The sequence below is a fragment of the Bacillus rossius genome, chromosome 12, assembly GCF_032445375.1.
Source record: "Bacillus rossius redtenbacheri isolate Brsri chromosome 12, Brsri_v3, whole genome shotgun sequence".
In the NCBI taxonomy this organism is placed as follows: Eukaryota; Metazoa; Arthropoda; class Insecta; order Phasmatodea; family Bacillidae; genus Bacillus; species Bacillus rossius.
This window is the reverse complement of record NC_086339.1, coordinates 33,906,310-33,922,595: the sequence shown is the minus strand read 5'-3', so window position 1 is coordinate 33,922,595 and position 16,286 is coordinate 33,906,310. Positions and strand designations below refer to the sequence as shown.

General features: G+C 33.3%; 1 protein-coding gene across 3 annotated transcripts in view; it reads left to right on the top strand.

Moving 5' to 3' along the window:
- The first annotated feature begins 2,084 nt into the window (after positions 1–2,084).
- LOC134537818 (vacuolar protein sorting-associated protein 52 homolog) overlaps positions 2,085–16,286 on the top strand; it is a 42,951-nt gene continuing 28,749 nt past the window's right edge. For 2 of the 3 annotated variants that reach the window (XM_063378661.1, XM_063378662.1), the window contains exons 1-7: positions 2,085–2,288; positions 5,676–5,924; positions 7,005–7,180; positions 8,776–8,873; positions 10,597–10,750; positions 12,300–12,621; positions 14,295–14,450. In XM_063378661.1, coding sequence (XP_063234731.1) covers positions 5,682–5,924; positions 7,005–7,180; positions 8,776–8,873; positions 10,597–10,750; positions 12,300–12,621; positions 14,295–14,450 — 1,149 coding nt within the window. In that variant the 5' untranslated portion in view covers positions 2,085–2,288; positions 5,676–5,681. The remainder of the gene's footprint in view (positions 2,289–5,675; positions 5,925–7,004; positions 7,181–8,775; positions 8,874–10,596; positions 10,751–12,299; positions 12,622–14,294; positions 14,451–16,286) is intronic. The other variant, XM_063378663.1, reaches the window with a different exon arrangement.

The following is a 16,286-nucleotide window of genomic DNA, read 5'->3' as shown; positions in this document are numbered from 1 at the left end:
TAATAAATGTTAATAACGATTAGTGTTATCTAGGGTAATTTTGTGGTACCAATCTTCGTCGATACCACAAGGCTTGCGTAGAGAAGCCTGTGGGATACTGCTTTCTTTGGGAAGCGGCCATATTGGTTTCAGTAAGTTTAGAACACCGAAATTGCTGTCTTAGGAAGGTCTAACGATGGAGTGCATTATCATTAATATATATATGCTCTTCCATGTTAAAAGGCATATTAACCCAGCTAACGACTCTCGCTTATGGTGCAGCATATATAACACTATCTACATTGCATGGAAAACCAGAAAGTTTACTACGCATTATGATATAAATAGGTACCTATTGATTATAATAAATTTTGAAAAATGTATAATAGAATAAAAAATCCATGCTTAAGTTTTATGAATGTTAACAGCTTGCTTTTGTTTCGGTAGTTTTCTATTGGCTGTAAATTTCTAGCAGTTACATCAACTGCAAAAAAAAAATATCCTTCCTGTAAATTCGCCATAAACCTCTGTATATTATTGAATGCCGCGCAATCTTAAGCTGGACTCCCAATCATCCGTTTCATCCGTCCGTCGCCCGTCCGTCCATCAATTTCGGTCCGTTATTTCTCTCGGCAATTATTACCGACTCTCAACCATCCGCCATCCGTCTGTCCGTCACTATTCTAAAATATCAGTGCTACAACTTTCCGCCACATACTTTCTCTATTGTAGGTACTTAAACTTTTGGTGACAATAATTTACTTTGGATAATTAACCTTTGTTTTTATGAATGTGATAATAAGTTGACAGGCTTTGACAAGTGGATTAAACGGGTGCCGTCTTAAAATTAACATTAGTCACGCCAGCAATAAATAAAATTATGCTTCTTTTCTACTGCGTCAAAGGAAACAGAAAGAAGCTATTTCTATCCAGGCTTTTTCCGTCAGTTGCTTATCCCTATAGTCTTTGCTATATATATTATACAAATGCTCCATTTCCCGGACGTAATTTATCAGCATTTCTTCCGAAAAGCTCATTTTCATACGCAATATTTACTGTTATTATGACAATAATAATATGTCAATACGACACAGCCTTCTATATATTGCAAATTAAAAAAATCGAACACTGTTTTCGGAAAGTCGTATTGAAGACGATCGACATAAGAAGGCGGTGGACCATCAGTTGGTCCGTCAAAAGCTAAAGCTTGGCAAGGTTTTGACGGACGGACGGAATTTTTCGGGCCATCTGATTGGCTGCAGGTCACGTGATTGATGGACGGACGGGTGACGGACGGATGAAACGGATTATTGGGAGTCCAGCTTTAGGTACAGTTCTGTAGCGGAGTAGAGAGAGTTACGACGATGGGATAGGTCGCCGTAAAAAAGTAATGTATGGTACCTATCAAGATGTTCGGGTAAGGTAGCGATTAAGCACTGTCTTGTTGGGATACAATAAGCTAACTTGTGGGCCATATTCTAGAACTTGTTTAAACTGTATCCCGGTAAGGATACACATTGGCAACCGTTTTAATAAACAGAGTACTGCACTAGTTTATAAAGTGGTTTCAACACACATTCTTGCAGACATTTCGTAACCATCGATACAATTGTTACAGCAAAAATAGACGTAACAGTATCATCGCAAAAAAAGTAAACATTTTTCTAATTATCTTAAGAACTTTTAAAGTTGAGATTATTTCTTTTATGACAACACGCTTAAGTCCAGTAGTGAGTGACATGGGATACGAACTAAAACTACTCCCCCCTGCCTTTATTTGGCAAACGAACACTGAATTCAATTGGAATTTTTTATGGTTAATATTAGAAAAACATCATTTTTAAGAACATTTTTGGGTAAGGAAATACAAAATATTTTTACATTAAAAAATGAAAATAAAAAATTTTATTTTGTATAATTTTGACAAAATTTAGAAAATAAACAATTTATTTATAATTTCGTTTTTACACATTAAATATATACTTGTTAAACTTTAATTATTAATTTTTGTTACAAATAATTTGTGTTATAACATCTGTTTCCGCGCCTTAAAGCGCTCGCTGCGAAAGCCTCAAAACACAAGCCCAACTTGTGCGTTATCTTTTAATGTATTATCGTCTCTGGAAAAATGTTTGTTGATAAAAATTAAACAATGTTTTGATAAAAGTGCAGAATGTTTCTGCTATTAAGAACAATCTGCAATTATGGAGGTCTTCGCATTTATGCGGCCATTAAATAAATATTTGCATACTTTTTAGGTGTTTGTGTACAGGTTAAATAAACCTGGTGTAAATAATACATTTTTGATCGTAGGTATTTTCATTAGTTTAAATTTTTGTTAAAATTTACATAGACAATTTACATAACATTCTTTTAACTACGTGTTTGCTAATGTATTGGGTGTAAAAATAATTTTTTAAAAATTCCTTACGCTTGTAGTATTTTGGTGTTATAGCTTTAAACTAGTAGTAGTGTTAAGAACCTGCTAAAATAGGTCGGTGGCTGTACGGTACCTGTTCCTTAAGTGTTTGCATGTTACAATATATGCCGATGCTTGAATGGTGAGCTTCCGGTAAATATTTACTTGGGCGGTATTTCCGAAAAAAAATGTTAAAAATCCGAAAATACCTTTATTTTATGCTCTTCAACGTCCTCTTTTCATTAAAAGTGGCGGAGGTAAGAAATTCCAAATACTTTAGGAGATATCGAATTTTTAAATTTCATCATATGTAGTTGAGCTGTATTTGCGGAAAAAAATGTTAAAATTCCGAAAATACCTTTATCATATGCTATTCAACTTCCTCTTTTCATTAAAAGCGGCGGAGATTAGAAATTCCAAATACTTTAGGAGATATCGAATTTTTAAATTTTGCAATACAAGACCTGTGGAACCATTCGAGCGGCGCCATTTTTGTTATTTTGCCGTGTGTTCGTGAATACGTGAATCGTGAATGCGTAATTAATAAAATGGTTGATTAGGTCAGGTCAGTTACATTATTAATACTTTCAAACTAAGCCGACATTAAAAAATATTTTGTGAATTAATTTTAATGGCTGTTTAGTTTTAAAATATTTATAATGTAACTGACCTGACCAAACAAACCCGGACAGAGGGTGAACAGTAAACTAAAATGGTCGATTAGGTCAGGTCAGTTACATTATAAATACTTTCAAACTAAGGTGATATTAAAAATAATGTGAATTAATTTTAATTATTCTTTAGTTTTAAATTATTTATAATGTAACTGACCTTACCTAACAAACCCGTAACAAAGGATGTACAGTAACAACTCACGTAAATTTTTTTGTTACTTATTACTTGCGCAACAATATCAAAATAACAAATAAGACTTTAAAATTAGAAACGTTAAAAACTCACGTAAGTTGGAGGCGGTAATTAAACACTGTTTTAACAATAATTGAACTAAATAATCACGTATTAGTTCATTTGAATTCTGGCCTATCACGAACAATCACGTGACATCATTATCCAATAAAAAAATAGATACTCGTACGTAAACAAGAAACAATGGTGCACGCACGCCACAGGAATGCGCTGGTTTTGTGCTGAAATTTAAAAATTCGATATCTCCTAAAGTATTTGGAATTTCTAATCTCCGCCGCTTTTAATGAAAAGAGGAGGTAAATATTTACAATCGCGGTAGATGCCAAAAAAAATGCTAAAAATCCGAAAATACTTTTATTCTATGCTCTTTCACTTCCTCTTTTCAAATCAACCGGCGGAGATAAGAAATTCCAAATACTTTAGGAGATATGGAATTTTTAAATTTTGAACATGTAGAGTAGCGGTATTTGCGAAAAATAATTCTAAAAATCTGAAATTACTTTTATTATATGCTCTTTCACTTCCTCTTTACATTAAAACCGGCGGAGATAAGAAATTCCAAATACTTTAGGAGATATCGAATTTTTAGATTTTCATCACAATACCTGTGAATTCAGGCGGCCACCATTGTTTCTTGTTTACGAGACGAGTATGATTTATTTCCGCGTAGGTGAACCGACCATTGTTGCTTGTTTACGTTTATGATTTTTTATTTTCGCGACGTAGGTAGAACGACTACATCATTTTCTACTGATGGCAAAGGAATGTACCCGCCTCTAACGTATCTGAGTTTTTAACGTTTCAAATTTTAATGTTTTATTTGTTGCGCAAGTAATAAGTAAAAAAATTACGTGAGTTCCTACCGTTCATCCTTTGTCCCGGTTTGTTAGGTCAGGTCAGCTACATTATAAATACTTTAAAACTAAACAACCATTAAAATTAATTTATATTATTTTTAATGTCTGCTTAGTTTGAAAGTATTAATAATGTAACTGACCTGACCTAATCGACCATTTTAATTAATTAGGCATTCACGAACGGTAAATCAAGACGCACATAAAGTTCTGCCATTCCCGATTACACCCGAACCATTTACCTTCGGCCAACCTCGGTTTTATTTATTAATATTTATATTTCTGTTTATTTTAATGTAGCTATACTAACCTAACTAACCGTCCGTAGTGTTTTAAAGTGTTTTAATGTAGCTAACATTACATAACTATAATAAAAGTATTTTCAGATTTTAATAGATACTCCTAAACAAGCAACAATGTAGTCGTTCACCTACGTCGCGGAAAAAAAATCATACTCGTCTCGTAAACAAGAAACAATGGTGGCCGCCTGAATTCACAGGTATTGTGATGAAAATTTAAAAATTCGATATCTCCTAAAGTATTTGGAATTTCTTACCTCCGCCGGTTGATTTGAAAAGAGGAAGTGAAAGAGCACAGAATAAAAGTATTTTCAGATTTTTAGCATTTTTTTTTGGCATCTACCGCGACTCTACATATGATGAAATTAAAAAATTCGATATCTCCTAAAGTATTTGGAATTTCTTACCTCCGCCGGTTGTTTTGAAAAGAGGATGTGAAAGGGCACAGAATAAAAGTATTTTCAGATTTTTAGCATTTTTTTTGGCATCTACCGCGATTGTAAATATTTACCAAAGAGGAAGTTGAAGAGCATATAATAAAGGTATTTTCGGATTTTTAACATTTTTTTTTCTCGCAAATACCGCTCAACTACAAATGAAGAAATTTAAAAATTCGATATCTCCTAAAGTATTTGGAATTTCTTACCTCCGCCACTTTTAATGAAAAGAGGAAGTTGAAGAGCGTTAAATAAAGGTATTTTCGGATTTTTAACATTTTTTTTCGGAAATACCGCCCAAGTAAATATTTACCGAGCTTCCTTAATCCATCCACTATATATATAATATATATAATATATATGTATATATATAATATATATTCGAAGGGTTGGATTTGTATTTCCTACTATTTTGTGAAAGAATTAGGTAAGGTTTTATATCTTACATTACAATACACGTGTTTTACGCTGCTGCTGCCATTCATTTTTTAGCCGTAAAAAATATGAATATATGTTTTCCATATACTACAGACATTCCTGAATTAACCCTGAAAGGAAGGTTTCTTAATTCTTATTGGTTTGTAAAAAAATAACAGTTTAGTGCTTACATTACAATACCTACGTAATCGCGTAATCCCCAAAATTCCTTGTTTACCCGTGTAGGTTTTTAGTGGTACTGTAGTTTTATTTGTGTGTCATGAATGGTATTATTAAAAAAAAAAAACTTGAAGTTATTGTTTTTATTTTGATATTGTTTTAGATCAAAATGATATCCGTGCTGGAAGACAGCAATAGATTCCTTGAAGATGTTGACGACCAGCTCGGGAACATGGAAGATGCTGTCGTTCAGGAAGTTCTGGAAACCGGCACAGACTTGCGACAGTACTCCAAACAAGTTCAAAAGGAACTGAAGCAAGTGGAGAATAAATCCATCCAAGATTACATCAAAGAAAGTCAAAATATAGCCAGTCTTCACAATCAAATATCAGCATGCGACAATATATTAGAGGTTTGACCTATGTTCACTGTACCTTGGACTATTTTATTCTTAAAGTTGAATTTAGAAATTGAAATCATTGCTATTGTAAGACATCTGCCTGGTTGTGAGGTAGTAGTCAGCTGAATTAAGTGTTTATTTTCTACAATGCTGTATCCTTTTCAGCTCTATATAGCTGCACAGTATTACTGATTTACCGTAATTGTTACTGTTTAAAATAAGTTACGGAATTACGGAGGGTTATTTATTTATCACAGAAACAGAAAGGCATGTCTGAAATATTGTGAGCATCATCTTTTTGTATGATAAATCTCGCTTGTGACGTTCATGAAATGAGGTAAACATTTTTAAAAATACTTAACATATATATATGTATATACATTACAGCTTGGAATGTAATTTAGCTTTTTAAATATTATTTTGCAAAATGGTTTAGTTTTTAAATGGGTTAGTTTGTCACATTGTATGCATGAGTGTTGCTTATTTTGTAGTCTTAGTATTTGGCATGAACTTGATGGTATTGGTTTTCGCATGTTTTATTGTATACATAAATATTATTAATAATTATGTATGTGTGGAAGTTGGCAGCGGATGCGCTACAGGAGTCTGCCGGCAGAACACACTCATACGTGCCCATTTTGCCGTGCCTCAAAATAAAATAAAAAATTAGAAAAGGGGGTTGTCTGTAAAGTCGGTTTATGGACGATAATTTTACGTGATGACATCATAAGAAAACATTGATGAAAAATTGCATACTTTTTAATTTTCAATAATTATTTACAGTTTTTGCAAATTTAATTAAATTAATTTGTTTAATTATAATCATGAACAATTAGTTAAAAAGCCCGCCTTAACCTCAGGCGGAACGTGACAATTTTTCGTGCGTGCAGCCGGCGTTCATCGATTTATAAGACGTTATCACGTCAAAAAATAAATAAAACAGATTTTGAAAATGATTGACCTCATGAGACAACAAAAACTGTTAGTTAGAAGTAAAATAACTCTTTAACAGTTTTCCTAAGGGCCTTCAAGTTACCCGTGCGTTGCCTGGGCGAAAGTGTACCGTGACCTGGGCGGGTGGCGTTGTCGCAGAGGATGGAGTCGATGCTGCTCAGCTTCCAGTCGGACCTGGGCAGCATCAGCAGCGAGATACTGTCGCTGCAGCGCAAGTCCGTCTCCATGAGCCAGCAGCTGCAGAACCGACAGGGCATCCGCGCGCAGCTCAGCCAGTTCATCGACGACATGGCCGTCTCGGAGACCCTCATCACGTGGGTGTTACCTCGCTGCTTTCCTTTCCCTCCCAGGGGCGTCTGAACAACTGGCCTCAAAGCTCACAAAATAGTCCAGCAATTTAACAGCAATGCTGCTGACAGTTGTGAAACATAATTTTCAGCAGCAATGTATTAAATTGAATATTTTTTATGCCTTACTTAAATGTAAACAAATTAAATGTTTACTTAAATAATGTAGGGCTTTTCTGTAGTAGATCTATCTTGAATTATGGTTATTTTTTTTCTTGTTATATTTGAAAATACAAACCCTGGTATATAAAAATATTAAAAGGAAAAATTTATATAAAAAAAGGATATCTATTACGTATCATGTATCCAAGTTTATCCGTTGATCTTGATGGCTTGATCCTGTATATATTGATCCAGTGGTACATGATGTTTGCTGTACATTGAAAGTTTCTGGACATAACAAAAACTTGAATATCACAATACAAACAAATTATCTCAGGTCGTATGGAAATTTTTTTGTTTTGTATACATTTCGCGATCATAATTCATTGGGTTTTTGTTATGACCAGGATCTTTTGATGTATGTACTAAATTAAAACAGCTAGCATCATGCACCATAAGATCAAGATATGGAACCTTTACCATCAAAAGTTCCTGCAAGAGTCCTGAAATTTTTTTATCGTGTATTTGTAGACATCCTGGATTCATTATTCACACTTTGGATATAATTATTTCTTCTTGAAGTGTCATAAGCATACTGCTTATATACTTCCTTTATTAAAATATGTAATATGCTTTTGATGGTATGAAAAATACTTACAGTAATAAAATTATTCACATGTACAGTATTAGATTCTGAAAACTGGAAATTCCACGGTACTTCTGTCAAGTCATACAGACAAACCTCAATAACACAAACCTGAAGTGACCATAATTTTATCATCCTGCAATAAAGAGGTACCGTCAGTTGGGGTAACATTGGCCCTTTGAGGGTAACTTTGGCCCAAGACAAACAAAATGTTAAACCATGTTACAACTCTTTAAAATATTTATTAGATGTGATGATACATATGTTACATATGTATCATTACTAAATGCAAGTGTTTACCTTTGGAACAAAAATTTTTTGTATTACATAATAACCATACTTTTGTATTAGGTACATAATTACTGGGCACTATAAATCCTATTTAATTTATTGGGACTGTTAAAACTCTTTATATTAATGAGAATTTCTTATTAACAGGGTTTTTATTTATGAGGTTTCACTGTAATAGGTTTACAGTTCCATTAGTAGCTGTGATAATCGAGTGGTCTGACCACTTGCCTCCCTTTGAGGGGAACTGGGTTTGATTCCCGGCGGGCTTGAACCTGGATTGTGGTGGACGTTGCTGTTGGGTTTTCTTGAGGTACTCTTTCACACGCTGTATCACATGACTCCTAACCTGACCATAAAGGTATCCTTCTGCCAAGTGGACTCATTCCCAGATTGTTACTTGAGACAGTTTTATTGTTCAAATTATGTATACAAATTATTTTATCATGAGAAAAATACATATGTACTGGAGATTTTCCTGTTACGAAGAAAAACCTGCATTTGTGTTTGTGTTTATGTATTTCAGAGGAATTTTGGACTGTCCAGTTACTGAACAAGAATTTTTGACACAGTTGGCAGATTTGAACCATAAAATAAATTTTGTTAAGGAGCAGAGTTTCAGAGGTAAACTATGGAATTAAATAATATTCAATATGTGTGTGTATTTATGTATTTTTTTTTTTACATCAATCTAATAATCTTGTATAATGTAGCTAGTTCATCATGGTGATTTAACTTTTCTTGTGCTCACTATTACCTTATTCAAGTACAGTGTAAACTCTATATAATGACACTTAACGGACTGAGAATTTTTCGGTGTTATAGAGAGTGGTCGTTAAATGTAGATAGATATCAATTTACTATTCTATAATAATATGTATGTACTGAAATAGTACACATTTTACACACGAACATTAATATTCATACAAATAACAACACTTATTGCATATAGTCTATTATTGTTTCTTTGTTTTTCCATATTGTAGACACGGTAGAGCGGCTAAATCCAAAGCGTCTTCCAACATCACTGATCTTTTCTCCCGCCTCTATTGAGCGGAAACTTATTAATAAAACTTTCGTCAACACACAAAGATTTTCGTTTACTCGCCATGTTTACAGTTCGAAAGTCTGTGAGCAACTGTGAAAATGATAACATGTAACAACGTGACAAATTCTATTGACCGAGGAAAACATGTGCAAGTTCATCATACAAAAACAAAAGACAAAATTTCTTAGAATCTCCGGTATGTCAGTCAAAGTAAACACGTGCTAGATAATACAACAAAACAGCAAACAAAAGAACGTACACAGCTGCAGTTGTTATCAACTTCAGCAACTTAGAATGTACTTCTTAATGATTTATAATGCTGTATTGTTGTCGTTAAATAGAGTGAGCGTGACGCTATAGAGAGTGTATTATTGTATAGAAAACTAGATAAGCCTACCAAAGTCAAGCAATTTCGACGTTTTAAGGAGTGTGTCGTTAAATCGAGTGACGTTATAAAGAGTTTACACTGTGTTATTAATAGTCTTGATTAAATTCCTCTTCATTGTGTAATTTTTTTCTGTATGGTGTGCATTCTATGAATATGTGTATTAAATTAAACACAAGATCACAATTAAAATGACCACAGTGTCATTACTTGACAGTAAGACATGAAAACTTGACCGCTTAAGGTTTTTTTTTTAAATGAAAAGAATTTCATGTTGTACACATCCATTTTACTCAAAACATTGAAATTTATCCCTTAAATCTTTTTAATATAATTTTAAAATTGAGAAATTAAAATATTTTTTTAAGTTTTCTTCCATCGTGTTCTCATATAAAATTGTCTCCAGATTGGGCCTTTATTCACAGGACCTGGAATGAAACATCTTAAAGACTTTTTACTAAATTCTAAATCGTTTACTTAGTCTGAATTAAACTTAGCAAGGTTATACTCCACGATCCTACAAATTTTGTAGTCTATAGAGAGATTACTTTTGAACTTGTTGGGAGTACAAGCAGGCACAACCTTAATTTTTAGAATTTGTTAATATGTTTTGTTTCAGTTTTCCAGAGATGCATTTTAATATTTTTAATAAGGTATTATTTTTAGAAATTCAGTATAGACAAATGGAGAGGTAATTTTTGTGGAACAGTGTGCAAAAAAAAAAAAAAAACATACCATGGAATAAAATATCTTTAGACTAGAGTAGTTTTGTCAATCCATAAAAAATCTTGAGATGATGCTGTAAGATTTTTTTTTTGATCTCACTATGACATCAGGATCTTCAGATTATAAAGTTTCTTTCCTAAGTATTTCAAAATTATCACTGCTTAATATTCAGAAATGTTCTGTTTTAGAAGCCAGATGCACACACGATGTAAAAGACATTCTTGAGAAATTGAAGATAAAAGCAGTGACAAAAATACGTGCATACCTTCTGGAGCAGATATACAAATTTCGGAAACCGATGACGAACTACCAAGTTCCTCAAAATGCGATGTTGAAGTATAAGTAAGTTTATAAGTATGTATATTTTTTGCATTAATTAAGTTGTGTGTGAGGTAAATAAATATGTAGAATGTGTTTTAAAAAGTTGGTGATTGTAAAAATTAAATGATTCAAAATATTTATTTTTTGTCTGTGAAGTTAAAAAATCATTGCATAAATATTTACACTACACAAAATATTTAAGCCAAAAATTTAATTTCACTGGGGTTTTAAGTAGTTGTAGTACAATGCCAAACAAGTAGTTAATCTTTGCATCATCATTGTCGTTATTTACTTCAAAAGTTTTTTAATTCTTTTAGGATGAACTTTTGTATGTAATTGGGTTGTATGAGAGAGTTCATTATGATATCTACATAATTTACACATTAAAACTTGTTACTGTGTATGGGGCTACCCTATTGAAAACTTGGCTGTAGGTTTTTGTTCTTTATATTTGTACTTTCTTTCTTTTATCATTTATTTTTTAAGGGCTGTTTCTAAAATTTTAACTTGTTACTTCCCTTGCATTTGTATTTCTGCTACAAATATTTCCGACAGATATTCAGTTTGGTAATAGCAGACACACAGTGCAATATCACGGGTTTAAAAAGTCGCGCAAGTGATGATAATTACGAAGATTTGCGTGCCTTTTTACGCTCATTATATTACACTAAGTGAACTTATCTGTTGAAAATATTTGTGGAAAAGTAGGTATCAAGTTAAAATTGTATGAATAGCCCTTAAATATATGTTATTACAAAATAACTAAATAAATCAATATGGTATGTATGTGAGACAGAGTCCTAATGTTGAATTATCTTCAGCGTATATTTGTTGAGGAACAAAATCATCCATAAATGGTTCCTTTGTAACTTCATTGATGTATGCTCTCTGTAAACTGTAGTGGGTAACTCTCCAGTAATAAATTTAACAGCGCCCAACTACAAAGAAACACTTTATTTTTCATCACCTTTTCACAGCTCCTTCCAATCCTCCATTACATGCCTCTCTCTCCCTCCAAAACGAAGTTACATATCCTTCCGCGGCCAATATTTGCAATTACCTCAACCAAACATACACTTCAAAGTAACATTAGCTTAACAATAAATGGATAAAAGATTTTAAACCACAAATTCATTTACTTTGCCATTATGTAACAGCTTCTGGCAACCTATAAAGAAATAGTTCCGGGCACAATATGGCGGCAGCCTACAGCGATTTTCTCCCAAATAAGTCACTTGGCCAATCACAGCTACTAGGTCACACCACAACACTTTTAAACACCTCTTGGCGCCAGCTGACGGCCTTTCCTTACTCCTTCTTCCCAAAACCCGGCTTAACCTTAAATTTATAAATTATCTCTGCCAGAAATCACCAACACAACAAAAGGAGTTATAGAAAAACATTTAAGGGATGCAGAGACAAATATTTCAACACCAAACATAACACAAGAATAAATATTTTTTATCTTCTCAAAACCCCCACGTTAAAGAATCAATGTTGAAGGTAGGTCAGGGCCTAACCTCCTGACCTCCTTACGAAACGTGTTGACGAGCCTGCGAGCGTGATGCAGGTTCTGCTTCGAGTTCCTGCTGTCGAACGAGCGGAACATCGCGCAGGAGGTGTGCAGCGAGTACGTGGACACGATGAGCAAGATGTACTACTCGTACTTCAAGTCGTACGCGTCGCGGCTGTCGAAGTTGGAGTTCGAGGAAGCGGCCACCAGGGAAGACCTGATGGGCATCGAGGACACAGGGCCCCGCGGGCTGTTCCACAAGGCGTCGCTGAAGCACAAGGGCACCGTGTTCACCATCGGCAGCCGGGGGGACGTGCTGGCGGGCCAGCTGGAGGCCCCCATCGTCGTCCCGCACGCCGCGCTCAAGGCCGAGACCAGGGTTCGTGCCCCCTTCGCTTAGTTCTCCAACACCTTCACAGCTTGAGTATTCTAAATATTAGATCTTCAGAGAAAAATATTGGGAAGGAAAGTAGTAAATTAAACAATTGAACAATGACAACTCTGGAGTCCTATTACTAGAGACAAGTTTTTATTGTTTTATTTTTCGGCCGATTTCGTTTTTAAAACAGGAGATTTCGGTTTTTAATTATTTTTGCATATTTATCAACAAATACATAACGCCTAAATGTTCCATGAAACTAATTGCTCGAAAACAGTGTCATTGTGACCTATACCTGGATGCATTTTTACAAAACAATGGTTTTTAATAAGCATGTCTGAACTGTCCTGAACAAATAAACTAAATCTGTTAAGTATTTTTATGTTTGAAAAGTGTATTAATGTTTTAATGTAAAAATGTGTAACTAATAACAGTTGCAAGATTTAAAAAAAATAACATTTTTACAATTTTTTTTGCATAAAATGTACTTCAAACTTAATGCTAAATAAATTACATTTATTGAATTTAATATTTAAAAGTTATGTATTTGTCATTAGAGTTAAGTTTTGATGAAAATGCTGATTACCGTGTTTTATCCCATAATCGTCGCACTATTATTTTAAGGCGTCCAAATTTGGAGAAAATATTCTCACACAAACGTAGCATGATGTTTTTGGTCCTGCTGTTAGATTCCGAGTGCTTTGTGTAGTTACTTTTCCTGTATAAAACGATGTATTTTAAAGTTGAAATCTAGTATTTATTCGGATTAACAGAAATACGAAGTGGTCAGATGTATAAATTTTCTTTTAAAAGACGTTTTCAAATGTTATAACCTTTATCTGTTCGTCTTCGTCGTCACTGTGTACCGCTTATAAAAATGTAGCCAGCGCCAGCTGACATAATTAATGTTTGGTTATGTTGATTTCCGTATAGAGTGCGTGCATGTAGTCGACTATCGATATCGATAGCTCGCCGTTTCCATGCAATGCTCGCTCTCTGTATAGTGCCGAGTTAACTACATTTGATAGCCTGTACTCTTTTATGGTAAGTGTGTACTACGACAATAGTTAAGCGTTAGTTCCGGCTCACGTTCAGGTCACTGTTTATGCTTTTCTATTTAAAGTTGAACAAAATGTTTTTGTTGCATGACTTATTAATTATAAATTGTTTGGCGTGCTTTTGTATACTCTACTTTTTAAATAAATGTACTTTCCATGAATAGGTTTTGTTTTTATGAATAACTTCACCAAACAAAAAATGCTTTTTTTTTGCATAAAAATCGCACCTCTACTTTTCAAACTTGTTTTTAGTGTAAAATGTGGGAAGATTATGTGCTGGAACACGGTAGTTTCATGAATTTAATTGCTTATCGGTGCTTTGTAGTTTCATGATTTTAGTTACTATTTCGATTGCCTATTCGAATGAATACACTCTGTATCTGGTGAAGCACTTGTTAACTTGTTAAAATATGGAATTTAACAGATGTGATGATACAAGCGATGAAACGTTTCATGATTATAGTTGCTATTTTAATTGCCTATTCGAATTAATGCACTCTGTATCTAGTAAAGCACTTATTTACTTGTTAAAATATGGAATTTAACTGATGTGGTGATGCAAGTGATGAAACTGTATCCTAACGTTGATGAAATGTCGGACTGTTTGTGTTCCAGTACCCTCACGAGGCGCTGTTCAGAAGCGAGCAGTACGCCTTGGTCGACAACGCGTGTCGTGAGTATCTGTTCCTGTGCGAGTTCTTCATGGTGCAAGGCGCGCCGGCTCTCGATCTCTTCACCCAGGTGATGGGGAAGACCCTCGGCCATCTCATTGTGAGTACCCCGGGCGGCGTTCAGTTGTACGCCTGTGCGAGTATCATTTTTTTTTAGTTCAAATCGAGTACCAATACCTCATTATCCTCAAATATGAATATCAAATTCAAATAGTAAGATTGGGAATTGGAATTTCGCTAAAAAAACGTCATTCACATCACGTAACAAATATGTACGTAGGTAAAGAAAAAGGTAAATATGTAGTGAAGTGGCTTCTGGGAAATTAAACTTATACTGAAGTGAAAGATTGGTTAGGTTAAGTCAGCTACAGTAAACATATTTAGTATGTTTGTTAAAATATTTGAATATTTGAAGGGAAAAAGATGTATTTTATGATTTAACATAACATGACCTAACCATCCTTTCACTTTAGTTTTTACTCACCTTAGTTTTCAGTACCAGCCACTAGTTCTATTGATCCAGAAAATTTTCACTAACTGCATAATCCTGCAAAATGCTGCTGTTTTCGTGAAATATTTATTTAATGAGCACATATTTACATATTGTAAACCTTAGTTATTTATGAGTTTCCATTGTAAATGGTAGCCAGATAAACTGTAACTTTAGTTATGTAATAATAGAATATTACGAACATATCTGCTAATTTCCTCAGAAATCAGGAACCATTATTTACGATCATTTAATTTTTTTATTCGCAACAGTTTTTTTTGACATTGCAAAGGAGTGCCCGTGTTTTAGACGTTTACTTTTTTTTCCACTACTGGTACTCGTGACAAATAAATGCAAATGATAGTTTGTTTTTAGTTTGAAGTTGTTTTGAATTGCCCACATAGTTTTTATTTATTTATTTATTTATTTATTTATTTATTTATTTGTAATTGTAACATGCCAACCAACAGGACAAAGCCTTTAATGGTTGGCACACAATTAGATACATATACACTCACAATAATAAACATAAATGAAAAATACAAAACAATACAATATAATACATATAAAAACAAAACACACATAACGAAAGACAATAAAACAAAAATCAAACGTTACAATTTAGACAATACAGAACTAAAACACATATGATCATTAGGAACTAAGGAAAATAATTAAAGTCTTTATCAAATTTATTAAAATTGGTTATTAGCCTAAAGATAATATCATTATTTCTGTTAACTGTACATAAAGTGGAAGTTAAACGACTGTTAAAAGGAGGTACTCTTAAACCGGTGTTGTCAAGTATATATTTATAGTTTAATTTGTTAGTATAACATTTTTTAATAAAAATAAAGTCAAGTAATTCTCTTCGACTTGAAAGAGATATCAGATTGGGTAGAGGAAGTTGTTTTTGAATAATAATATTTATTAATTTATTCTGTATATTTTCAATTTTCATATTATCGCACATATTGATGTTGTTCCAAATTACTGAGCAGTATTCTAGTTTTGACCTAATTAATGCTAAATAAAGTGAGAGGATAGAATCAGTTTTGGTAGCATAACATGTGACATATTTAATTAAAGCTAATGTTCTTCGGGAACTAGAAATTAAATGTTGAACATGTTGGTGAAAGAACAATTTATAATCTAGAATGATACCTAAATCTTTGAGAGAAGAGGATTTCTGAATTAAGATGTTGCCCAATTTATAATCGTATTTTATAGGAAGGTATTTTCTGGTAAAGGATATTATTTTTGTTTTGCCTTTGTTGAGGGTCACAAGATTGGCTTTACACCAGTTATTAATTTCATTAATGTCAGTTTGTAATAATAAACAGTCATTGAAAGAGAAAATTTTTCTACTTATTTTTAGATCATCTGCGAATAGAGTGCCAGAAGAATGATTCAGAATTTGAGTAATGTCATCAATAAATATGTTAA